Source organism: Lingula anatina, chromosome 2 (genome assembly GCF_051362555.1).
Source record: "Lingula anatina isolate TDL-2025a chromosome 2, LinAna3.0, whole genome shotgun sequence".
Lineage (NCBI taxonomy): Eukaryota > Metazoa > Brachiopoda > Lingulata > Lingulida > Lingulidae > Lingula > Lingula anatina.
Genome location: NC_141768.1, coordinates 41,123,622 through 41,149,037, shown reverse-complemented (window position 1 = coordinate 41,149,037; position 25,416 = coordinate 41,123,622). Strand labels below are relative to the sequence as shown.

General features: G+C 36.2%; 3 protein-coding genes across 3 annotated transcripts; 2 read left to right on the top strand and 1 right to left on the bottom strand.

Annotated features, from left to right (window-relative positions):
• Positions 1 to 18: 18 nt before the first annotated feature.
• Positions 19 to 8,229, bottom strand: LOC106166421 (flavin-containing monooxygenase 5). Its single transcript, XM_013544983.3, has 8 exons — positions 7,366 to 8,229; positions 4,842 to 4,897; positions 3,464 to 3,651; positions 3,179 to 3,279; positions 2,759 to 3,010; positions 2,433 to 2,536; positions 622 to 1,809; positions 19 to 403 (listed from the first exon to the last, which is right to left on the bottom strand). The coding sequence occupies exons 1-7, from the start codon at positions 7,937 to 7,939 to the stop codon at positions 1,417 to 1,419; spliced, it is 1,668 nt and encodes a 555-aa protein (XP_013400437.2). The 5' UTR covers positions 7,940 to 8,229; the 3' UTR covers positions 19 to 403; positions 622 to 1,416.
• A 2,724-nt stretch (positions 8,230 to 10,953) lies between these two features.
• On the top strand, positions 10,954 to 16,875 carry LOC106166411 (gamma-glutamyl hydrolase-like). The gene is made up of 9 exons (XM_013544973.2): positions 10,954 to 11,133; positions 12,091 to 12,202; positions 12,595 to 12,645; positions 12,792 to 12,876; positions 13,893 to 14,031; positions 14,374 to 14,480; positions 14,707 to 14,800; positions 15,075 to 15,212; positions 15,500 to 16,875. The coding sequence occupies exons 1-9, from the start codon at positions 11,013 to 11,015 to the stop codon at positions 15,619 to 15,621; spliced, it is 969 nt and encodes a 322-aa protein (XP_013400427.2). The 5' UTR covers positions 10,954 to 11,012; the 3' UTR covers positions 15,622 to 16,875.
• A 419-nt stretch (positions 16,876 to 17,294) lies between these two features.
• Positions 17,295 to 25,304, top strand: LOC106166576 (WD40 repeat-containing protein SMU1). The gene is made up of 13 exons (XM_013545203.2): positions 17,295 to 17,391; positions 18,071 to 18,137; positions 18,449 to 18,592; positions 18,799 to 18,951; positions 19,349 to 19,499; positions 19,818 to 19,906; positions 20,218 to 20,358; positions 20,699 to 20,794; positions 21,046 to 21,173; positions 21,399 to 21,500; positions 21,704 to 21,896; positions 22,292 to 22,444; positions 24,274 to 25,304. Exons 1-13 carry the CDS (start codon positions 17,366 to 17,368, stop codon positions 24,370 to 24,372), a joined length of 1,542 nt encoding a protein of 513 aa, XP_013400657.1. The 5' UTR covers positions 17,295 to 17,365; the 3' UTR covers positions 24,373 to 25,304.
• Positions 25,305 to 25,416: the final 112 nt, after the last annotated feature.

Genomic DNA, 25,416 nt, shown 5'->3' with positions numbered 1-25,416 from the left:
AGACATGAGGTGGCTGATATTTATTTATTTGCAGAATAAATAACTGTACAAGCTTAAGGTATGCCCAGACCCATGTTAAATACACAAAAATAAAGAACATTTATATAAATTATTTTTCATAACCAGTTAATTGCATAAAACATATTCTGTATAAATCATTTACTTACAACAGCATAAGCTTAGATATATAAATATATATATAACAATAACAAACAAAAACAAGTAAAAATGTAAAACATTTTTATGACTGAAAAGTGCAACATGCTAGGTGAAAGTGGAACTTTTGAGATATGGAACCCATAATACAAACTGAATTGTCGTAGACCTTGTTACATTACTGTGTGATACATTTTGAGTTTATACAGTCAACAATTTGGCTATTCCATTATTTTCATCAAAACCACTTTGACCCCATTTCCAGAGATTAGATCGATCTACTTTAGATCGACCTAACTCCCTGGGGGTTCACGCTAAATAGCTGTCAGCCGGGCGGACACGAAAATTAATTACCCCCTTACAGCTTGTAGTAGGCGGGACGGACATTTAAGCCGGATTATCTGACAGTAATCTAGTGAGACTCCCCGCGGGGATAGATCGATCTAAAAGCTCTGGGAATACAGCCTTTGAATGCTGTTGCTTCACTGCTAACCTTTCGGTCATAATTCCTTGCTTGTTTCCATTCTAAAAATGTTTAGACATCTCAGATGTTTGTTAAATCACAGTTACTTGAATGGAAAATAAATCAATAATAAATATAATTTACATATACCACAGTCGGAGAGAGAGACAGTTAGTAAAATCTGAAAGAAAAAAGGCCAACAGATAATGCAATGTGTCATATAAAGTTGTCAATGGGACCATTCCCACAGATATTTGGATTGATCTATCTCCCTGGGGAGTCTCACTAAATTGCTTTCAACTCAACCGGCTTAAATGTCTGTCACGCCTAGTAAAGCTGTTAGGGGGTAATTATTTTTACCCCCTAGCTGATTTGCTAGGCGTGACAGACATTTAAGCTGGTTAGTTGATGGCAATTTAGTGAGACTCCTCAGGTAGTTAAACCGATCCAGATGGATCGATCTAGGCATGGGAACCCAGTCTATGTGGTTATCTAGTCCTGTACTTGTAATAATGGAAATGACGTCACAGTTTAGCAATATATCAGAAGCTATAACACCAATAATACTTGGTATAAAATAACGTTATACGAAAAAAACAATCAAGATACACATGCGTGAGAGTTTGAAGATGTAATTTGCTTTCGTTTCCTCTCAAATAATTTCCTTTAGAATTATTCGAAATAACCCATAAAAAATGGAATGGCACTACTGTATTTGTACATTATCTCTAGCACGAGTAATGTCACACAGTGTTTTAGAATGCCGGAACCACGATCTCAGTACGAATAAATGCAGTTCATAAAAATATATGCAACAAGATGCAGATGATAAAGGCCACGTACATATAGTATCCCGGACCGTGATTATGCTTAACGGCAACGTTCTTTCTAAACCGTCGCACGTTTTCCCTCACACACGTGGAACGGTTGGACAGGCGGTTCCAGATTGAAGACTCTCCCGCTGGGGGCGCTGGGCGTTCTGTGGCACCAAACATGTTGGCGTAGCAGTTCTTCACAGCCGATCTGGCTCCCTCCCACTTTCCAGGCCCCTCCAGGCGGAACTGCGCGGGGACACAAGGACCAACGAAACACCAGAGAGCAAACATGGGATCTCTGAAAAACATTTTCTTGAGATTTGGTTTGCAGCCGACTGCGTCTGCGAGTTCGTCCATGTATGGCACCCAGAAAGTCTGTAATTGTAGATAACATTAATGATTAACAACGTTTGTAGACACAGGTTATGTTGGACATTAAAGATTAATATTTGCTTTCAAGGCCCATATAACGGAAACTGACACTTTAGGGCGCCACCGGTTAAATGTTTGATGTCTGTATGTGTTGGGCGAGAGTCGAGTCCCGTCACAAAAACCAACCTTTCCTGTTTAAAATTAATGCTAAATTTGGAGTTGTACTAGTAAATGGCACACTTTAAGAAACAATATCAATAAAAGGGGGTCAGTAATTAAACGTAATCACAAACTACTGTGGCCACATATAAATGATAAATACCATTATGCATCATTCATAGATTTGATAAAAGCCTTGCTCCGCGATCATGGGTTGAACGTAAAAAAGCATTTTCGGTTTTAAGATTCTCTAAGTGAGCTGCAGCAGTGCATCTATCAGTATATGTGTTGTGGATCATTAAATTCCATTTAATTTCAACAGCAAAAAAAAGTGGAATAGGAGTTTTCTTAATGGCTCAGCCTACGAGGCCATGTCGTAGGAACAAAAGGTCCAATAATAAATATTTTGAAGCCGGTACGTTTTTTCACGCGTTCCCTAAAACTCGCTCACAATCACCGTTTCTTACCTGCAACGCATGCCTCTGAGAAGGCAAAAATGTCTGTCTTACGTTCTTCTTTCTCTGGGCTATGTCTTCCATCATAATTTCTTTTGAAGGTAGAGTGAGATGACCTGCCATGTCAAAGTTTGGATATTTAACCACATTACAGATGCACATGTAATGGTAGTAAACTAGTCAAAAACGGCCATATACAATAACAACACTAACCCTTAAACGGCATTTGAATGATACAATATGGTTTTAAGAGGCAAAAACACATATAAAAATTTCGAACATTTGTAAAGCGCAATGTAAATAAGATTCGTAAAATAAAAAGTAATAAATATAATTACCTTTAACGATCCTGGTGAACCAACGGCTCTGTAGCTCAGAGATGGGCATGACTGCGCCCACTGCTTGAACCAGGCCTATCATTGCCAGGGTGGGGTGCGGTAATTGTGGCGGGAAGACGTACTTGTACAACTCTATGTTGTTGTTCTCTGTGTTCAACACGGTGGAGCTCAGGAACCGGTACTTGTAATCATAGCCGGTGGCCAGGATCACGACGTCTATGCTTTCAAATGTGTTGTCATCAAACATCACCCCTGAAAAAAAAAACAATTGTTTACACACATCAATTACTCCATACAAATGGAAGAGCCCATCTTTTCGTTGAACGCGCTTATCTCAGATTGTTTTAGATGTTCTTGGTGTGTTTGTCAGCAACGTTGCGTATCGTTCATCAAACGCAATTGGAGAAGCTATCAACTTACCGTTTTCCGTGAAGCACTTGACATTGGGTCTCACTCGAATGGCTCCGTTCATTATCCTTAAGTGGATGTCCTCGTTTATGGTGGGGAACGCTTCAAGTGCCCTGAAAGAAAGATTGACAAAGTAAACTATTTTTTATTTGACAAAAAACCAAATAATGACGAAAAACATGAAAGGTTCCGTCAATAGGAATATTTCCATTTCAATTTTTTTTTAAATTTACAAAGTGTTTACCGAAAGAATGGGAAGCATATTTTCTAACTGAAAAAATCGTGACATGTCCTTACCTGTGTACGGGATTGAGACCAAGGCGCTGATGGTTGAATTTATAATTCGCCATTTTCTCCACACTCCACTGGAGCAGCCAACGCGGCAACGAGAACATCACCCTACTGTTGGCCATGGCGTCCGCAGGAAAGCCGAAGGGGCCCAAGCGACTCACGACCCATGCGCCACGACGAGAGCTGAGATAGATCTAGCAAAATAATAAGGAAGTTTGTGATAAAAACTGTCGCACCACAAAGAAATAAACTTATGAAAATGAAAAATTAAATCTTTTCTATTTGGTGCCAATGAGGCATGACACGTGGACCCTTCATTATAGGACCTTGATCACATGACTAACTTGTCAATTTTCAAATTAGAAAAATTAGTAATATATTGAAAAAAGTCATAAGGGTCAATTTTCTTCACTACTGCAAGTTGTAAAGCGCCAGTTCAACCTTGCAGACATTGTGCAGTGCTCACTCGTGTTAGTTAAATGTTCAATGAAAGAGGTTGGCAAATGAAGCGCGATTTTCTGACCGAAGGCCCTTCAAACGAAATGAATTCTTTCAAGTATCATCCATCTCAGGAAAAGATGATGCAAAATGATAAGGTTTGAACTACCTGCGCCGAAACCCTGGACATTAGCAGTGCCACATGGGGTCAATCTTTTCAACCTAAAGACCAAAGCTATTGTAAAAATGGGCGCAAAATTGGGACACCCTGAACTGAACTTTGGGTTTTTGGCATATTTGAGGTTGAACACAGTGTACTTCACGTAACAAGAGATCTTTGTCATTTAAAAAGCAGTAACTGTGAGTCAAGCAAAGTTCATATCTATTCTTCACTTCTACGACTGCATAGAATTTCATGCCCAAAGGACATACACCAAGCAGCAAAGCGTGAAGTTCGACCTTGTCTTAGTTGGGTCAGTTTGGACTTTTTTCTCGGGCTTTTAAGTCTATGAAAGATATATACCATTTGCATTTTGATCAAATTCTCAAATTTGAATCGGAAAAAAAAACAGAAATGCGCGTCTGTGTTTATATGATTTCCTTTCCAATAATTATTTACTTATGCCTATTGCTCCTTTCAGTTAACATTTTTGCTCGCTCTAAAAGTCATAGTTATTTTTTTTTTCGTTTTCCTGTATTCCAGCTCATTTGCTTAAATGACAAAACAAAGATAAAAAATGGGAGTAAGGACAAAAGAAATGATACAGATTATACCATGGTTATTTAAACACCTTAAACCATATACGAAATGTCAATAAAATATATTTTCTTGTACGAATTAGAAAAAGTTAAGCTGGCGTACGGCCGCTCGTATACATCTTCATAGTCATTTTTACACAGTTGTTCTGTATACATGTTCTATGCAGTGTCTACTTCGTAACTGTACCTTTTCTCCCCACGAGCTCAGGTCTACGGCAATGTCCACTGCTGAATTGCCCATCCCTGTAGAGATAAAAAAAGGGAAAATAAAAATTTGCCATTTTATTTTAAAGATATCCATTAGTCATTTATCTGTTAATAGTAGTAATAAAAGTATTACTCGAAATGAAATCATCTTCATAGAAATCACGCACAAATGTCTGAATTTTTAGTGTTTGAAAGCGCAGCTTTTTCCATTATAATAAATACGTAGAGATCATACGCAGTAGACTGTAACCTCATCTTGCATAATTCGTATCTTTTTACCAAATGTTAAAAAGAGAACTGACATTTAGCATGTTCAATCGGTAGGTTCATTTTTGTGGCGAACAAAAAGTAGTATCCATTTTCTGAAGGTAGAATTACAGAATTGCACGTCTGGCCACGAATAAAAGCAACGGTTCGTTTGACATAGCGTTTTCTTTCAACTTTGGTTCTCTTAAGACATTTTTTGCGTAAATTGCTTATAATTTAAGCAATTGTTAACGATAATTCCGTGCCTTTGGAACGATGTGCGTATTTTCCCAGCTGGTCTAGACTATTATCCCACTCTAGATTACTTTGTTCCTGTATGATCTCTGTCCCGAATACATTATTTTCTTTTCATAACAATGAAATATACCGCCGAGAAGATCACGCCCAATTATAGTATTCTGTAGTACACAGTTTTTAAAAACAGGATTCAACATTGAATGTGACAATTCAGTCTGAAATATATCTATTTAATTTCCGTAGCCTGTTATATATTCATTTATCACGCCAAAGCTTTTTGTTTGAATATACATCTTATGTAATGTGGTAAGTTATTAAAAAAGCACCGTATACTGACCCCTTTATAATCTTGCTTAACCAATATTGTCAAGTGAGATCGCAGTTACGGATGCTTTGATAGACATTTTATCCTTTATCTTATCCTTTATTATACTTTTGATGTAAGCACAACAGAGTAGTGTTAGAAGTAGCTTAGACAGCATACAATCTAAAAGTTGAATAAATTATTATTATTATTTATTATTATTATTATTATTAACAGACGTATTTTTTTCGTTGCGCCAGGTCCCTTTTTTTCTTTCCTTAACCGAAGCAGCTTGGTATTTCAAGGACAATATGAACGTAGATAATGAAGGGACGAGAATTTATTTCTACTCCTCTGAGGATGTTGGCACAAATGCTCTGGCATAAGAAAAAACGTCCGGTGCATGTGAAGTAGTTCTAGCCAGCCGTTCACTTGACTCCCTTCCTTTTCCTTACTACATCAAGATGAGAGGGTGGCTGCACTGTAACTATTTAACGTTGCATTTTTGATCTTAATATATATGGCCTGAGGAACTTTGCGGCACTGATTGTAGCTGTTGTTACGAAAGAAAACTTGGTGTAACTTTGAATATGCAGGGCACAGATGGTAATAAAACCCTTTGCTAGATTAATGTACTAGTATATGCCTATTCAATTAAAAATCTTTCGAAACTTAAGTCATTTATGATATACTTAAATGAGCGGTGGGCTTTAAATCAACAAAATGATACTACAAATACGGTGTACAACAATCAACCAGTTACAAAACCGGCGCCATCATTTTATTCATGTTCTTCCTCAATGGCGCGCTCATCTGGGACAGTCGAGTTTTTGCCACAGCACATCGTCTTGAAACGACCATCTTTTGATTACAAATATGTCAATTAAATTGTTTGCATGAACACGAGTGTAATAGGGCATGCTAATAATGCATTATGTTTACGTTTATGATGAGAGGAACCATCAAGACAATCCAATGGACGACGCATAAGCGTGTGGTATGCAATTTACTATTGCGCTACCATGTGGAGGGCGTTCTCCGTAATAGGTAGGCCAAGACAAAAATCTTCTTTTACACAACTGACATGAGCTGTGATAGAAAAGAGCATTGTAACCATCTACTGTCATTATGTCTTAATGAGGTTTGAGCTTCAACAACTTCCGACATCTATGCATATTAATTCTTCATAGGACCCTTCACGAATTACTTATCCTCTGATTGACACACCGTCTCTCTATGCAGGCACAAAATTCCAAGTACATTAACCGCGGGTTTTTCAATTATTCTATAAAAACGTGCTCGATTCCTAAAATAAATAAGCAAGCGTTTCTCTCTGTGTTTAATTGTAAATCCAATACAAAATGCTCGAACCTTTTTTTTTTATTATACGGACATGCGGCTAAAACCTGCATACCGAATCGCAACAAGACTGATCAAAACAACCATGACCCTTGCTGGACTTAATTTCTGTTCTTTATGGAAGGTAAACAGACAGAAGATACAGATCACTTCTACACCCATTATACGTATCAAATTCAGTATCCTCAAGTTGTTTACCAATTCCTCTCCGGGTTGTTTGGGTGCGTTCGCCAGTCACCTCTTCAGTTTAGTAGTTCATAAAATAAGTGGACGGGTGAGGTGTCGGGCGATCCCCGTGATCTAGCGGACATAAGAAAGAAGTGGAACTTATTCTTACCAATTATCAGCACTTTCTTGTCTTGGAAAACATCAGGACGTTTGTAGTCATGAGAGTGAAGCTTCACGCCGCGGAACTTGTCGAGGCCCTCGAAGTTCGGAATGTGGGGAGCGGCGTGGTGGCCCGAGCACACCATTACGCCGTCGAACTCTTCCTCGTGCGTGCCTTCGCCCGCGTCGTCCAGGCGCTTGGTTGTGATGCACCAGCGTCCAGAAACAGCGTAGTCGTCAGCGGGTCTAATGTGCTCGACGGAGGAGCGAAATTGGATGTACTTCAAAAGATCAAACTTCGCTGCATACAAGTGAAAGTACTTGAGTACTTCGGTGTGGTGCATGAAAGGCGGGGCTTCCTTCGGGACTGGGAAATCGCTGAAAGCCATCATTTCCTTGCTGATGTTAATAACACACGATCTGTATACACTCCCCTTGGACCCATTAGGTTCCTCGCTGTAGTTCCAAAGCCCCCCGATATCACTTTCTCTCTCATAGCACACGGGCAAGAGACCTTCATCCAGGCAGGATTTGATGGCGGTTAGGCCACTGCACCCTGCGCCTATGACGGCAATTTTCTTCATACTGCTGCAGAGTGATTCCTGTCCGGACCGAACTAAACACTGTGAGGTCACCTTCTACCGGTTTCGTCGAAGGTTCTGGAGAGCTATTTAACCAAGTGGTGTGACTGACTATACCAAGACATGCGCAACGGACATTAATCTCCACCGCACGAGCCGCGTGTCGTAATTTGTGCACATAGATTGGAATAGTTAATACACGCTCATTCCTAGCTGTTGCGTCATCGATTTGCTTGTTTGTTTGTTTGTCTAGTGATGCATTTTCACCACAGATGTTGGATAAATAGTTACAATGTTTACATCGTATCTCTGTTTAAAAAGTTTATTTCAATGTTTTATAAACCGTATATTGTTGCACACGATTGTCACTGCAAACGTCACTAGACAACACAGGTAATAGTATAGCTTTCACCAAAAAAAAAAAAAACTTCGAGCAATTTGAAGCCGGTCTTTTCTCTTCAAAGTTTACATGAGGGCTTTCAGTTGAGATATGCCCTGTCAAAAGAAAAAATTATAAAAAATGTGAAGTGCGCAGTTTAAAATCAGCTCTATTTTATTTGCTGTGGGTACTTATTGAGGCAAAAAATACTTCCCCGGTCTCTCTTAGAAAAAAATTCGACTGAAATCAATGTGGAGAAAAAAATCATAAAAATGAAAAAAAACTGAACATTTTTATCTTCACTGAAGCATTAAATCCAATTCCCTACGATTGAAACTGCGTTTTCATTACACCGAAATTGATTATGTACCTGTTGAAAATTGAACATATTACTGGAGGTTATCCTTACCCTTGCTATCTTTTATATCTGTCAAAATTTTCAATTAACATTGACACATACATTGTCTTTTTTATCTATATGAATCATTATTAGCTTTTGTTTTTATATCAGTCTAGAACCTACGTATTGCTGAATGAAAGAAACGAAACGGACAAAAAAGAAAAAATAATTTCGTACGTGTTAATCGCGTTGATCAGACAGCCTAGGACTGATATTTATATGATTGAATTAAAGATAAAAATGGTAGAACTAGTAGAACTTATGGATAAATCGCGCCGGTCAGTGACAGCTATGCAATGTGCCTATTCTCGGCATTGGTAGACGTCATCAGCTACTAGTTCAACTGTACTTTACGGGGGACCTGCCGTTACAAAAGAGAAAGAAATGACCAGCACTTCTGGCATTTAAATCTGTAACAGGACACATTGAGATGTCGTATATAATTGATAGTTCTAAAACAGCACACAAAGTAATGCAATAGGGCACTGTCTGAGATCTGTTGTAGATGGAAGTGAAGCGGGAATACCCTGGACGCGCGGTGCTGGAGTCTGGTTGGCTCTTCCTCTCACATGCGTTTGCAAGGTGATCTCTGCATGGTCATTACTGTTGAAAGTACCACCTTTGCCACTGCATGGTTTTGGGCTGGGTTTTATTTTTCACGTTTTGACTGCTGTATTCTTTTCCTAAAGAGACAATCTTACACAAGAAACGGTCTGACCGGTGTTGTCCTTTGTACTTTGATGTCTGCCGTGGAGGGGTTTTCCACCAACTTGATAGTATAGGAAGAAAGACTGTATAGTGAACTTCAGCATGTCCATTCCATAGGACCAGCTCGGTTTACTATTGTACAGAGAGCTGGTAAACTTTTCACCTTGTCGCGCTCGAAATCTAATAGCAATTGTAGCTTATATTTTGTTAATCGAATGTAATGTAACATTTTACGCAGGTCGAAGGTGCTATGTAAGCAGGTTAAGATCTACTTATGATTATAACGTCTTTAGTGAACCATATGGTAGGTCCTGTGCACATCCCAAAACCGTAGCTAGATATTTTAAATCTTTCATAATTCATTCATTATGAATTTACTGGAAAAACAAATATATATTGTGAAAAATACAGACGTCTTTCATTTTTTGTGTTAAAACGGGAGGTCAATCAGACAGAAACTTTGAAGGAAGACGGTCCCTCTCTTGCTAACAATAGATTGTATTTTATCTTTTATTTCTGACTGATTTTTACTTAAAGTCCTGTTTTTATGACTATAAAATAAAACATCGTAACACAAACATTTCTATTATTGTTTAATCATATTTATATCCGAATACTGCTAATGCCTCGGGGCATATAGGTATGTTTCTCAAACACTCGATGAAAAAAAAAGTCGCATTGAAAGTCGCATTGAAGGTAGGCCCTACCTCCTGGTATGTGAATGATGAAGTAACTTCATTTTGTATCTTTTCGAAAATTCAAATATGTGTGTAATAAAATGTTACTAGTTGATGCAGATTCATCTTAACGCTAATCATGTAAGGAACGGATAAGCTACACTTGTCTCTTTAAATGTCGTCCTTTTCTTCGACAGCAGCGCCTTATAGCAATGCTATGGTCCATTGGATTTTCGGGATGGCCACCTTTCTTTAAAATCCTTATAAAGGCCATTGTGCACTCATATAACTTCCAACAGAAAGAGTTAACCGAAAAAGTTGCAAAGAACAATCCAGCAGAGTAGAGACTATTATTACATCCAATCCATGTGTTATGATGTGTCAGGCAAAAATACATACATGTAGTCCAACTTTGCAAGAAGGGTAGGCCAACGACCGAGTTGCGTTTATATTCTGCTGTCAGGTCGTGATTTCAAGGGAGGGGGGGGGGGGGATGGGGGTCTTTTCTGAAAAAAGTGGACTGTTTACCATAAAACCTATGCGTATCTAGATCAAATTTTACCCAAAGCGGGCCTTTTCCCAGCGAAAAGGGCGATTTGTTCGAGCCACCCGAACTCCCCTGGCTACTGGCCTGTAACCTACTGAAAACGGCCAAATAAAGCCAAAATGATAAATCTCCTTATATCTAAATTTTCTTTGATGTAGAAAAACATTACAAACTCTAGATAACTCTAATAATGCATCTATCTAAATTAAAGAAACGGATAATGGCTGAGCTTATACCGAATGTATGGAGAGTGGAAGGTAGGCTAAGGAGCAGGCTAAGGGGATTTTCAGCCTCGATCTCAATTTTGACGTCATTTTGATCAGGTGCTCCTAATGAGTGAGAACTCGTGAGGGGTAGCTAGCACCATGCCGTGCCGATATTTGCTTCTTATTTCTGCTCTGCTGGAGATTAGCAGTGCGGGTTTGATACCAGACACATCACTGAAATATGTTACGCATACAGAGACAAATTACGTCCCAATTATAGGTATGTCAGTGTGGTAAGCTTTCAGACAGAGGCAGAGAAGTTGTATATATTTTAGCTCGGCGTCATAAACTGGTAGCGAGCGTAACATGTAATAGAAGTGTTGGGAAACAGTGTTACTACTTGCTAATGCGATAAAATGGGCTTGCTCAAAGTAGTCTAATGCATTTTATTTCTTTTGAGCCTTAAATTTATGTTAAAACTGTAGTTTCAATTATCTTTTCCCAGTCACTTCCCGGTTTTGAGTCTTCATTCGCCTTGCAGCTTGTGTTTACATTTTTATGGACATTACTAAATGTAGGGGTATATTTACGTGCTATATGTATGTATGTGCAGTGTATGGATAATGTTATATGAATGTGAAATAAATTTAACGTTAGGCATATAAATTAGGATCTAGAGCGTATTAGTGTTAATCAAGTGAAGGCACATTAACTGAATAATATTTCTAGCAACAAGTTCTACACATCTAACATCAACATAGAGCAAAGTGACTCAGCAAAACTTTAACGTTTCAAAGCTGCTAGAAAGCAAATGGGGGTACATCTTTAAATGCAGATCAGATTGAGTTATGGAATATATATCAAACAGCGAGAACAAAAATGGAATTATTTGAAATAAATTCAACCAAATATTTACTTTCTCTTAAATGTACAAGAGCCTTTCAAGGATGGCGATGGCTTTTGTGTTGACTTATCAGCCACAGTGGTCAGACGTGCATTTTAATTGCTTTCTAGCAGCCATATAGTTTGGCCTGCTTCTCCCCCCCCTCCCCAAAGTCTCTGTACATGTATCCTACCAATATTGCTGTGTGTATGCAAAACTTAAAAAATCCATTTGAATAACTGATGCTTTGACGAGGTACAAAAGACTTAATGAGAAGTTGTAATTATTAACACATAATGAGAAGTCTTTGATCATTACAATTATGTAAATGAAGTCCCCTCTGTTATTATGCAGGTATTATGTCCCAGGAGTCTCCAGACCAGTTGAAGAAGTATGGGGCAACCTACATACCAGCTTCTTATGTGGGATATTTGGAGCAGGCAGGAGCAAGGGTGGCACCAGTGAAGTAATAGGCTTGTTTTTAATTACTGAGATGATGTTTTGTCATGAAATATATTCACTAGTATACATGTATGAGATACAGATTTTGTATGGCAGTTGTAGAGTTATATCCTAGTATTCAGTTTTACCCCTGAAAATAGCTAAAAAAATTGTTGGGTTTTTTCACAATGTGTTAATTAAAAGAAAACAGACTTCTTAAATCCTGGTTGACATTTATTTAAGTTTAATTATTAAGATAGATTGCAATTTAATTATAAATCCTTTCAAATTTCAGTAATTCAATATTTTCTTTTAGAAATGCAATTTTTTTATACACCTAGCCCTAGGTAATTTATTATACTCAGATTTGCACTAAACATTCATCACTTTTTCTAAAAATTTTTTTTAAATTTTCAGAGTAAACCAGACAGATGACTATTACATCAATCTCTTTAAATCTTTGAATGGGTAAGTTGGGGGAACAGAGGTATACATAACTTTCTTGAACCTTTCCTTTGCTGCTGTGTAAGCAATAAAATTACACGCATTTATTCTATTCAGAAAGTTGCTCTTACATTCTCCTATTTTGAAAGTTTTTTTTTCATGAATTTTAGAGTATTATTTCCTGGAGGAGAAGTGTCCATTCTTGACTCTGGATATGCAAAGGCAGGGCAGATCTTCTTCAAACTAGCCATTGAGGTAAGGGATTATGACCTCTATACGTAATTGTAAAAATAAATAATTGATATGATTGAAGCAGATTTAAGGTAAACAGCTGTCAAAGAATCAGAGTATCCTATGCGTTATCTATTTGATATTTTAAATTTTAATCTCTTTGGGAATCTTATTTTGACCCATCCCTTTTCTTGGATTCTGTTTTTTGTAACATTTATTATTAAATAACTTGAGCCCAAAAGCCAAAGCCGTTGGCCAAGTAAGGCCCAGGAAAAAGGAAAAACGCAATTAACATGTCCCTGGGTCTTTTCCATCTTTCAAACTGCATGAAATACCACTTTATTGAGTATGTTTATTTATTTGTCTCCTGGATTCATGATTATTATTTGTCACGGATATGTCATTTTGCTGTCTCATGGTTATTAAATCAGCAATTTTTGCTGAGTCATTTGACTCTTGAAATGTTGGTGTCACATGTTTATATTGGCTTATCATGAAAAATCTTACCATTTTCAAGGTTTCTTTTTTTCTCATCTCTTAGAATATAGATAGAAATAAAACACAAGTCATTCTTGGCCACACTAGAACTCATTCTTTTCTTTTTGTGTTTCATATATATCTATGGTATTTTATAAGTTGCACGAGGATAGATGTGTCTGAACATTAAGTTACACAGTAGATACTGAATACTAGTTGATAATCTGGTATAATGTTGATAAAAAACTTGTAAACTTGTCAGGTTTGTCAAGTTGAGTTAGACACTTATGCCCCATCTCCACTTTTTACTTTCACGTTGAATTTTTCAAAAGAAAATTATGAATTTAAAAATTGTGTTTTTCAGCTGAAATGTTAAGTAGAACGGTGTGTGTCCATGTGTGTGTGTGTGTGTGTGTGTGTGTGTGTGTGTGTCCATGTGTGTGTGTGTGTGTGTGTGTGTGTATATATATGAAGTGTTATATTTATTTTCAAAATATTTTTCAAGTCCTAACTGATACAAGAATCATATGTAAAAAGAAATAACATGTGACAGTTAATTTCAGGCCTATGACCGAGGAGATTACTTCCCCCTGTGGGGGACCTGTCTTGGGTTTGAGTTACTCACAGCCTTGGCCACTGGCAAAAATGTGCTCAAAGATTGCAGCGACATGGACATCAGCATTCCACTCCACTTTGAACAAGGTAGGTTATAAGTTTTCTTTTTTGTAGTATTGGTGAAAAAAGAAATTATATCTATAAAGAGATTTGTCAGTTTTGTGTTCAAGACCCTTTGACGAAAACTCATAGGTAAAAAACATGTTAAGGATCTTTTGAAATGACTGTCCTTTTACCATGATTTTTGTTGTTTTCTTTGGAATGCACAGTATTTTATGGGATAACTGTTTCCTTCAGGTAAGTTGATTTTATCCTGATTGGAAAGACCTATGTTTTATTTATATGGAGTCGGTGTGTTAGCTTTTGTGTATGGCTAATAACAATATAGAGACTGTCATAAATGTATTTATGGACACTGTTTGAATTCAGATTTCAGGAAGGGCAGGTTGTATAGAGAGATTCCAGAAAACTTGGTGCAGATATTGGCAACTGAGAATGTCACAGCAAATTTTCATTTTTCCTGCTTAGACCCAGAGGTATGGTGGTGGTGTTTGCTTACCACGTTTATGAAGAAATGAGTTTCTTGTTCCAAAGTTTGACAACCTTAATTTTTTCTGCCTCATTATGTCTCAAAGTGTAAAAATTATTTTTGGAAGAAAATTCTTTTTTTTTATTTTTTATTTTTTTTACTACATAATGTAATTTGATTGATATTTTGATTATATTTTCATAGACTTTGACTATGCTGTGTATATTTTTCAGACATATGAAAATACTCCTGAACTGAAGAAGTTTTATAGAGTGTTGTCTAAAAATAATGACAAAAAAGGAAGTCCTTTTGTGTCTTCAATGGAAGGTAATAGAAAATTTAATTTGGTACTGCGTTTCTTTTAAGTGGATAATTTATGCTAGGATATCGATGTAATTGTGATATTAGCAGGTTATACTTGAATTGAAGCAAAAGCTTTGTGGGTGTCAGTGCAAATTGAGTAAATAATATTACAATCTCAATTACATGTTTGTTTAACATAATACCTTAGACCAGTGTACAGATAATTAATGTATATTAAACTATAAATGCATTTTAACAGATGTTGGTATTTATTTATTTTATTTATTTTTATCTTCAGCATACCGCTACCCATTCTATGGTACCCAGTTCCACCCAGAGAAGAACAACTTTATCTGGGATCCCAGTTACAAACTGGAGCATACAATGCATTCTGCACTGGTTTCACAGTATTTTGCGAATTTCTTTGTGGATGAGTGTAAGTGTTTTTATTGAAAGCTAGAGACTGTTCACAAAATTACAGCAATATTTAAGCAAACTTATAGTTGCTTGAGAGAGTAGCATTGATCAGGTTTATTTTACTAAATGATTTATTATTTTGATATAGTAATACTGCTGTTTAACGAAAAAAATAAAACAAAAACAAACTGTACATAAAGTATATCTTAATCATTAGTTTTCCAAAGTTTCATTTTTTTTTTTTTTTTTTTGTTGTTGTTAAGTATTATTGACATAAAACTACATTGTATTGTTTTCATTTTGTAGGCCGAAAGAGTAAGCACAGATTTCCCAGCCCAGAATTAGAGGCCAAAGTCATGATTGATAACTATAAGCCCATCTTCATGGGATCTCCTACATTCCTAGAGTATTACATGTTTGATGTGTAAAATGAATATGTGCAATAAGAACAGTGAGAAGTAAAGGTATAAAAAAAGGGCAAAATGTACATTTTGTAATATTTAACAAAAAAATCAGGCTGCCTTAGTAAGCCTTTCTGTTCCCACAAAACATATACAATAACCAGTAAACAATTTCTAACTCTGTATCTTGTAGAATTGATTTGAACCACTTTAACTGAAGCTGTGATATAAATTGTGATGCTGAATCATTGTAGAGAAGTGATTTGGATGCCTTGCTCTTGTTCAATCAAACATTTCCTTTAATATTTTCTATTTCATATATTTACATTTTTGTTTGCAGTAAAACATTTATATTTGTATTATCCCAGACTGCCCAAGCACAGCTGATGTCATTTTTGTAGTATATATTTTTTCTTATTGGTCAGATATGTAGACCCTAAAGAATTAACATATTTTCTTTGTGTAAAAATGGTACTGGATTAAGTAGATCATGTTACAGTGTTATAGTTTTTTCAGGCCAATTTTCAGCCTATTGTCAGTGCCTCCTCCAAGGAGGAAATGGTTTTGCCTTTGTTTGTTTGTTAGTTAACAGTAACTCACTTAAAAAGTAATGAACAGATTTTGAGTAAAATCTCGGGATATATCAGAAATGGACTAACTTGGAATTGATTAAATTTTTGTGGTGATCCACATAATTAATATCTAATGATGATTTAGCTGTCTTGGCAGCGGCCTGTGCACTCTGAGTGCTGTTCTAGTTAATTATTAATTTATCATGGCATTACTTTGATTGAAAGCGCATTCCTCGATTATTTACTTTGAAGATAATCAGATACTTTGACAAAATATATTAAAAGGACTAAATACAATAATACTCAATTTGTAAATGTTACTAGACAGCTTAGCTAACATATGTTAGTTACACTTAAGTCAAAATTGTTTAAGGTAACAAATTTTGAAACGGCTCTAACATGTAATTACAACCACTTTCATATAGCACATAGTGTTGGTTTCAACAGGATTGCAAAACAAAAAATATGCCAATTATTTTTGTGAAAATAGACAAGTCCTACTGATATTTTGAATTTGACCTGTCTTTTCATCCAATAAAACTTACAAGCAAATTGAAGTTTATTTTATTTAACAAAGCAAAAACAACATGTACCAGTATATGCATAAAATTTGGCATTTATGGTTAAAAATCCCAAAAATACCTCAGAATGAATCTGTATGTATAAATCCAAGGAAGAAATAAAGCATTACTTTATACAGAGGAACTAAGCGGGGTGTTCACTTGTTTTTCACAAATATTTTTCAGCATCATGGGATCTTAGAAAAAAAACAAAAATGTATTACTCCAGATTGCATTAATTTTGGTCAGCATATTATTGGGTCCTAATAATGACATAGACTAACAATTTTATACAGAGAGTTGAAACTTTGGACAATCTTGCTGCTAAATTGATTCTTAGCAGTCAAAAGAGTCGTACGTGCAGCCAACAATTTCAAAATTTAAATTAAGAAGCGGGCCTTTTCACTCCTTTTATTTACCCAAATTGAAAATTGTTATTCAGAGCAGACTGATCAAAAAGAGTTATCGGCCTGAAACACCTCAGCCTTGTGGAACTGTGAATCAGGAATTGGGGGACGGTAAGCAAGGTGGGGCAGAAACTGCAGAGATGTGCCCTGGATAGATTATGTGAATGCACAGATTGTGTTAGTTGAGATCACGCTCATTCATTGTGCGAGAAGTAAAGCGAGACAAACAAACATGGCGGTGGAAATAGAGTCTGCAGAGTGAGTATCTTCTTTAGATAACAATTACACAGGCTGTGAAAGTCTGATCGTGGCGACCACTCGAAAGAGGCTATGCTTGGTGTTGTTCACCGTAGAAAGTGTGTTTTAATTTAGGTATTTGGTATAGATTATCGGAGGGAATGCTATGCACGTGTACCGGCGACCAACTAACGACTGCAACTTCCACTTTCAAGCACTGCACTGCAGCAGTTTTACATATGATGATCAAATCGAGAATTCTCTTTGTATGTAACGTGGCCGTGCATTGGAAGGCTTATTGAATGCACACTAAAATTGGGACAGACAATAACAGCCCAGCACCCAGACAATACTTTATGGAAATATATAATTTATATTTGCTTTGCCTTTTGGTGAAGTAAGTCTTAAAAAATTAAGGAAATTCAAAGTGAGCAATTGTGAACATATTGTACTGTGTATGAAAATGAAAGGACAAAAGATGTCAGGAATCATTTAACTACTCAACATACTTTCTGCTTGGGATCCCCCTCTCCCAAATTTAGATCAGATCATTTTATGACTCCCGCTTGTACAATTAATAATATTTGTAAGAAAGTATCTACCTGTGTAGAATATATGACCTGTCTCATGTTTTTATGCAGAAATTCCCTGTCCTTAAGTTAAGATAAAATCATTTCCATTATGATTATTTGTTTTCCAGTGTTGTCAGGTTGCTTGAACAGTACCTCAAAGAAAATAACCTACTGAGGACCCTGTCAGTTTTACAGGTGAGAAATTTGCCATAGGCTACAAAAAAAATCATAGATATAAGTAAGAATTTGTCAGAGTTGTTGTCTGGGATGTTAACACTGGCCCCATGCCAAAATGCCAGTAAATTGAGGCCAAGAGAGTAAAATTTGAAAATTTGTTCAGTTAATAGTCACTATTATTACTTTTGTTCAGTAGATTCTCAGCACCTGCATGGTAGCCCATAAGGCCAGTAGGCTAAAAAAGTTTAAGCACAGTCAATTGCCATGAAATTATCAGTTAAAAAGACAGTTAACATATAATTACACACTTGAAATTTTTGTTTTTACAGGATGAGACTGGGATTTCTCTAAATACAGTAGATTCTGTAGACAGTTTTGTGTCGGACATCAATAATGGCCATTGGGACACAGTACTACAGGCTATCCAGTCCCTCAAACTGCCAGACCAGAAGCTCATAGATCTTTATGAACAGGTCAGGTTTCTCTCATTTTATTTCTTTTTGACAAAGTTACTTTGAATGTCAATGTATCTTGTGCTTTCTTTTCCATATTGACATATTTGATAAGTTTATATTCATTTGATATCTCTTTTATTGAACACATTGTCTTTTATGCATTAGTTTTTTTTTCAAAAGACAAAAGCAGGACATTTCAGAAGAAATATCTCTGATAATTTCAGATTGTATTGGAACTAATTGAGTTGCGTGAACTGGGAGCAGCAAGATCCTTACTCCGTCAGACAGACCCTATGATCATGATGAAACAGACCCAGGCTGATAGATATGTTCACTTAGAAAACATGTTGGCTAGGTCATACTTTGACCCAAGAGAGGTGGGCACCACTAGCTTAGCTGAATTTTCTAGAAGTTTTTCTTATTTTTTATATTATTATATTATCAATGGAATCATCCTGTATCTGCATGTATGCATAAAAATGAATAATGGTAATAATAACAATAATGTTTATTTAAATCCAATTATTTTCAGTAGACTATACAAAATAAATATTAAAGGCTAGTAAAAGAAAGAAAAATTGATTAAAACAAATTGATTATATAACCCAGCAATGAAAAGGCACTCTTCATTAGGAATTTATAAACAGTACCAGTTGTTTAAACATAAAGCCTTAAACCATAATCTTTACCAGTTCCTTACCTTGAAAGATGATTCAAATGATTCTTCAATCTGTATCTGATAATCATTAATCAAAGCAGTACATTTCTCTGTAGGCTTATCCTGAGGGTCAAACCAAGGAAAGGCGGAGGGCAGCCATAGCAGCTGCGTTGTCTGGAGAAGTGAATGTCGTCCCTCCCTCGCGTCTTCTTGCTCTTCTTGGTCAGGCCTTGAAGTGGCAGCAACACCAGGGATTACTTCCTCCAGGTAAAATTGCCAGAATCTCACAGTGTTGTTGACCAACCTTGGGGAAAAATCAGTTCAGCACTGTCTATGTTACATAAATATATCCTTAGAATTATTTGTGGAAAAAAAGAGAAATTATTTCATTTTGGGTTCGGCTATTAGAGCATCACATTACAATGATATTATTTTATTTCAGGTTTCATTAATGAAATAACAGAATACACACGTTGTTATTTTATTTCTGGTTTAATTGTTTAGATATCACAGTACAAATATGTAAGATATCTGGATTTGTTAAAAGAATCTAGACTTATATTTTTAATGTATTTGGTCATTTAGGCACCACTATTGATGTGTTCCGTGGTAAAGCAGCAGTTCGTGAACAAGAAGATGAGAAGTATCCTACCCAGCTCAGTAAAACAATTAAGGTACAGCATCTAACATAATATTATACTCAGATTTCATTGTCTTTCAATTTGTTTCTTGTTTGTTTTTGTAAGTGAAAAAATGTAATCAAGAATTTGCCTTTTTGAAGGATAAAAAGTTTAATTTATCTCTGTAGTCTGCCTTTTTTTACTTATAAGATAGCTATGTCTGCTTAGATAACAATTTAGAATCCCAAAATTGTAATTCTTATTAATTTAACAAATTTTACATATTTATTTAAATGTATTTGGATGTACTTTTTGGTTAACATTTCATGTTTTCTTAAATCTATATTTTTGTGTTTTGGACACAGTTTGGCCAGAAAGCTCATGTGGAGTGTGCTAGATTCTCTCCTGATGGCCAGTATCTTATCACTGGATCAGTGGACGGCTTTATAGAGGTGTGGAACTTTACCACGGGCAAAGTGAGGAAGGATCTCAAATATCAGGCCCAGGTAATGTAGAGGGCTTGTTTTATCATGGTCAGTAACCTAGGGGCATGCAATAAACTTAACACCTTTATGTGGGAAAAATTTCAGCACTTTTCCTCTTGCTACCTGGGTATGCCACATTCAAAACTGGTCACAAAATTTCTGCACATCAATTTGATTTTAAGTTTTAAGGTCTGGAGTCGATCCCAATAATGGAGATAAATTTATAGGCTTGTTAGGTTCACACAAGGTTTTAGTGTAAATTTTTGCATTGTTTTCATCACATATCACTTCATGTTGCCATTTGATGGTGTTACTACCTGCTATACCATTCTGTTATGCCACTGATTTGTTGTATTTTTAGGATAACTTTATGATGATGGACGATGCTGTACTGTGTATGAGTTATAGTAGAGACTCAGAGATGTTGGCCACAGGAGGACAAGATGGAAAAATTAAGGTAAATCTTGTGTGAAAACTCAGTAGGGAATCTAGATTGTTTGTCTCTCAGTGTTTTACCTATTTTGATTCATATTAGCATTTTTGTTTTGCTTAAGTCATATGAATAATTTTTGCCAAGTCAGTGATAAGTTTGTGGAAAACCGTCAAATATAACACATTTTTATAGGACTTTATTTGACTGAATGCATGCCCCAGTTTTATAGTCACACATTCAGCTGTATTCTAGCGTCTTAAACATTTTGCATTAAGGTGTGGAAGATAATAACTGGACAATGTCTGAGGCGGTTTGAGAAGGCCCACAACAAAGGAGTGACCTGTGTCACCTTCTCCAAGGACAATGGTCAGCTGTTGAGTGCATCCTTTGACCAGACCATAAGGTGAGTAAGATGGTCTCAGCACACCTGTCTTTGTCTTGTGTGTCACTGATGAGGGTTGACACACTCAGAGTGACAGTGTGGGAACATTTTCAAAGATTTTCAAAGATTAGATGTCGAGGTTGAATAGAACAATGACTCCGCTAAAACCTGTAATTTATGTCACAGACCATGTTGTTGTCATTTTTATGTTTACAAACAAAAGGATGTTTGTTTTGTTTTTTTCAGAATTCATGGTTTAAAATCTGGAAAAACACTGAAAGAGTTCCGGGGTCATACATCGTTTGTCAATGATGCAGTGTTCACCCAGGAGGGCCACAGTATTATCAGGTGAGGCAGTGTGGAATGTGACATAGTATGGAAATATTATAACATAATGATCTTGTCCACTTATTTCATTGAGATAGTATACAGACATAAATGCAAAGGTTGGTGGTACTGTTTTTTTTTTCATAATATGTACTCCTCAAACACACCACTAGAAGGTAATAACTTATGCTTTTTATATAATATCTTTAACTGCCATGTTTCAGTGCCAGTTCAGATGGCACAGTAAAAATCTGGAATGTGAAGACCACAGAATGCAGCAACACATTTAAATCATTTGGAGGTGCAGCAGGGAGTGATATCACTGTACACAGCATTCACTTACTGCCTCGGAATGCTGAGCAGTTTGTGGTGTGCAACAGATCCAACACTGTGTCCATTATGAATATGCAAGGCCAGGTATGTTCTAGAGACATCCTTTACCATTTCACCTTTCTTCAGACTATATTACTAGAGTGATTTCCACCACTTTTTTCACTAAATTAATTTTTCATATGGCGAGAACAGTAAGCTTATTTGTTGTCAAGCATTATATGGTATTTTTCGTGGCTATTCCAGTGAGTGTTTAGTATACTTTACTATTGTAAAAGCAGTATTAGTTCTGGACATTCATTGAGGCAGATTTTGAAGAGGTTTTCAGAAATTATTTTACATATAAAAAGCCACTGAAACCACATTTAAGTGAACATTTGACCCCCTTATCTGTCTGCTTTCCAATTTCCCACAGTAACCTCAGTGGAGAAGATTGATATTGTACCTCAATCTTAATTACCTTTTCTTTACCTGTTTTTTAGATTGTGCGTAGTTTTACCAGTGGTAAACGTGAGGGTGGTGACTTTGTGTGCGCTGTGGTATCTCCTCGGGGAGAGTGGATATACTGTGTGGGAGAGGACATGGTGCTCTACGCCTTCAGCACAACCACAGGAAAACTAGAGAGAACTTTGACAGTAAGTGCTCCGTTTATATCACAGTTAATTTAGGTGATTTTGTACAACAGATCATTGTTGTTTTTCTGAAAATCAGAACTGTAGAAATTTGAAAAATGGGAATGTTGTCACTCTTGTTTTCTTTTTTATTTATTTATCTATTTATTTTATTTTTTTTATTTGTTTTTTGTATTGTATGGTGGATGCCTGAAAATGATGATTATAGTAAAATATCATCTTCTTTATAAAAGGAGATATTTTTTGCTACAAATACAACAATGTCATGTATGCCATTTTAATACCATAATGCCATCTCTACCATTTTCCTTACGTGTTCTGTATACTAGAAATTTTATTTATTGGAAAAAAGTTCCTAGCAAAGAATTTTGAGTTAGGTTAAGGTGTCATTGCTTCCCTTTGAGAAACAAAAATTTTGAAAATTCAGGAAATTAACGTGTCATTGCTTCCCTTTGAGCAACAAAAATTTTGAAAATTCAAGAAATCCTCTATGTGTCTCTCCCCACCATTGCATGGTGTATCAACCGCTTGTTATTTTATATGTGGATGGCTGTTCTTAGAGCAAAGAGAAATATTTATCTTGGTCAGAAACCTCGTTAGGAGGAGTAATTAATAATTTACACAGAGGCAGTAAGATTGAAACCTTTGCAGATGTAAACTAAGTATTTTAGGTGATTACCTTCATATAATATTCAGTAGGTGCCAAGTTAGACTCAAAAGTATCTGGAATAAGAAATAGAAACCATTGCAAGACAACGGCTTTGTTCTGGAATTTTTGTTTATCGGATTTGGGGGTGGGGGATGCTTTCTTTTCTCTCCCTTTTTCAGTGTAATTATTGATCAAATAACAATAATAGCCTTTTGACTTGACATAATCTGCAAAGTGCTTTTTCCTGATTATCCGCCAGGGTATTCTGTCTGAAACTGTTTTAGACAATGTTCACAGGTCTTTGCATAAATCATGGTGCTCTGCCACAAGGCACATGAGTTAATGTTCTCAATCAATTTTTGTTTCACCTTAGAAGTCACTGGGATATCTCTGTGAGTCAGAACATGCAATGGATTGTGGTTGGCAGGCTTAATCTTGTTTAATTATTCATAGAGGCATATTTGTGCAGCTCCATGTATAGAAATGTGTAATTGTTTGTGGAAAAAAGTTTCCGTCTGAGTATTTTTAGAAATTCAACTGTCATTGCCCCCCACTAAGAAGTCACTGATGATGACAGGTACAGAAATTTGAAAATTGGATGAAGTTTTATTTTCTTTTTTAAAGTAAAAAATCAGGGATGAAATGCGTAATGATCTTATTGTTCAAGCAGGTGAAGTTTTGCAATTACCTTAGTATGTTATCGAACATTTTAAATGTTTTAACACTGTATATTCATCAGCAAATCATGATACAAGTGTGGTTAAAAGAGGAATTGAGATATTTCTATGCAATCTTTTCAACTGAATGCACGTTGGCACTCCTTCCTACTTTCTAGTAGTGCGTCATTAGGCCATATGCCTGTGGCAGAAAATCAATGAAAATTCTTCTCCTTACAATCGAAATCATTTTCTGATATCTTGAGTCCTTTCATTCACTGGTGATTTGATTGTGCAGCATTGGATACTGTCTGGTTAAAAGGCGCCAAACTGAAATAAAAGCTTTCGGCATATAATGTTCAGAAGGGGATTTATTCTGTATGGAACAATTTCATGTCATAGACCACAATTTGTGGACAAGAAGCCTTAATACAGCTTCCTGTTCATCATGCCCACTTGAATTTTCCATCAGTTCTCTTCATTCTTGCATGTCGTAAAGTACAAAAATACTTTCAATATTTTTCCAGGTCCATGAAAAAGATGTGATAGGCATATCTCACCACCCGCATCAAAACTTAATTGGTACTTACTCGGAGGATGGCCTTTTGAAACTTTGGAAACCTTGAGATCAACTTGGCTGAGTTTGTAGTACAGAAAAAAAAACAAAAAAAAAAAAAAACTGCTTTGCATTTGAAGAGAACAGAACCAAAAGTACAAAGTACTGTTGAGAGATTGAACAACGCCCAAAACTTTGTATTATCCATGATTTGGTCCTAATGGAGAAGCTGATAGCCCTGTTGGATGGATTATGACTGAGATATGTAAATTTAACATAGTACAGGTGTAAGGTGGGAGGAACTCTGTGGGGTGTTTCTGGGGGTCGTTTCAAGGACATAATTAAGGAGCTCTTGGACTTTTGATATGCTCTGAAAACGTGTGTTATTGTTTTAGGATTTATCTTGATCTCCTCTGTGTGAACACCTGGATTAATTGAGGCCGTGTGTGAATCTTTGTAAAGCCATGGCCTCCTTGGAAGGAATACAGGATGAATTTGGCAGTGAACGGAACACACGTGGAAACAAATTGCTTTATTTCAGGGGGAAAACTACAGAAATTTCCCAGATGAGTTCCGAGTAATTATTTTGATGTAGAAACTGTTTTAGGTCTTGATTCCTGGAGGTAGAAGATAACAGAAGTAATTTTAAACATTCCTTTGGCGGATTTAAAAGCATTGCCCTTTTAAAGAAATGAGCGTCAAATTCTACCATAGGGATGACGCATAAACCTCATTTCGCTGGGAATTCTATTGAGTTGGCATGGATTGATAAGATACGGAGGGGATAAGAAATGAAACAACAACTGTCTTTATATAGTTACTTTTCCAGTTTTTGGCAATTTCTGTTCCCTAGAGGTAAAGTTTATTTATGGAGAAGCCGATTTATCGAAAGGCTAACACATTTAGTTTGTAATAATGATGTCTTGGGACGGTTCTCAATTGTATATGCTGTCTTTAGCCGACTGGCGTCCATCTCGTCAATAAAAATGTCATACATTACAATCATTCTTATTAGTTCTATTACATTTGTTTGCTCTAGACATTCAACGTTTTCACGAGTTCATTTTATTTGCATTTCTTGATTTAGCAGTGTCAATAATTTGGTGCATTTAGG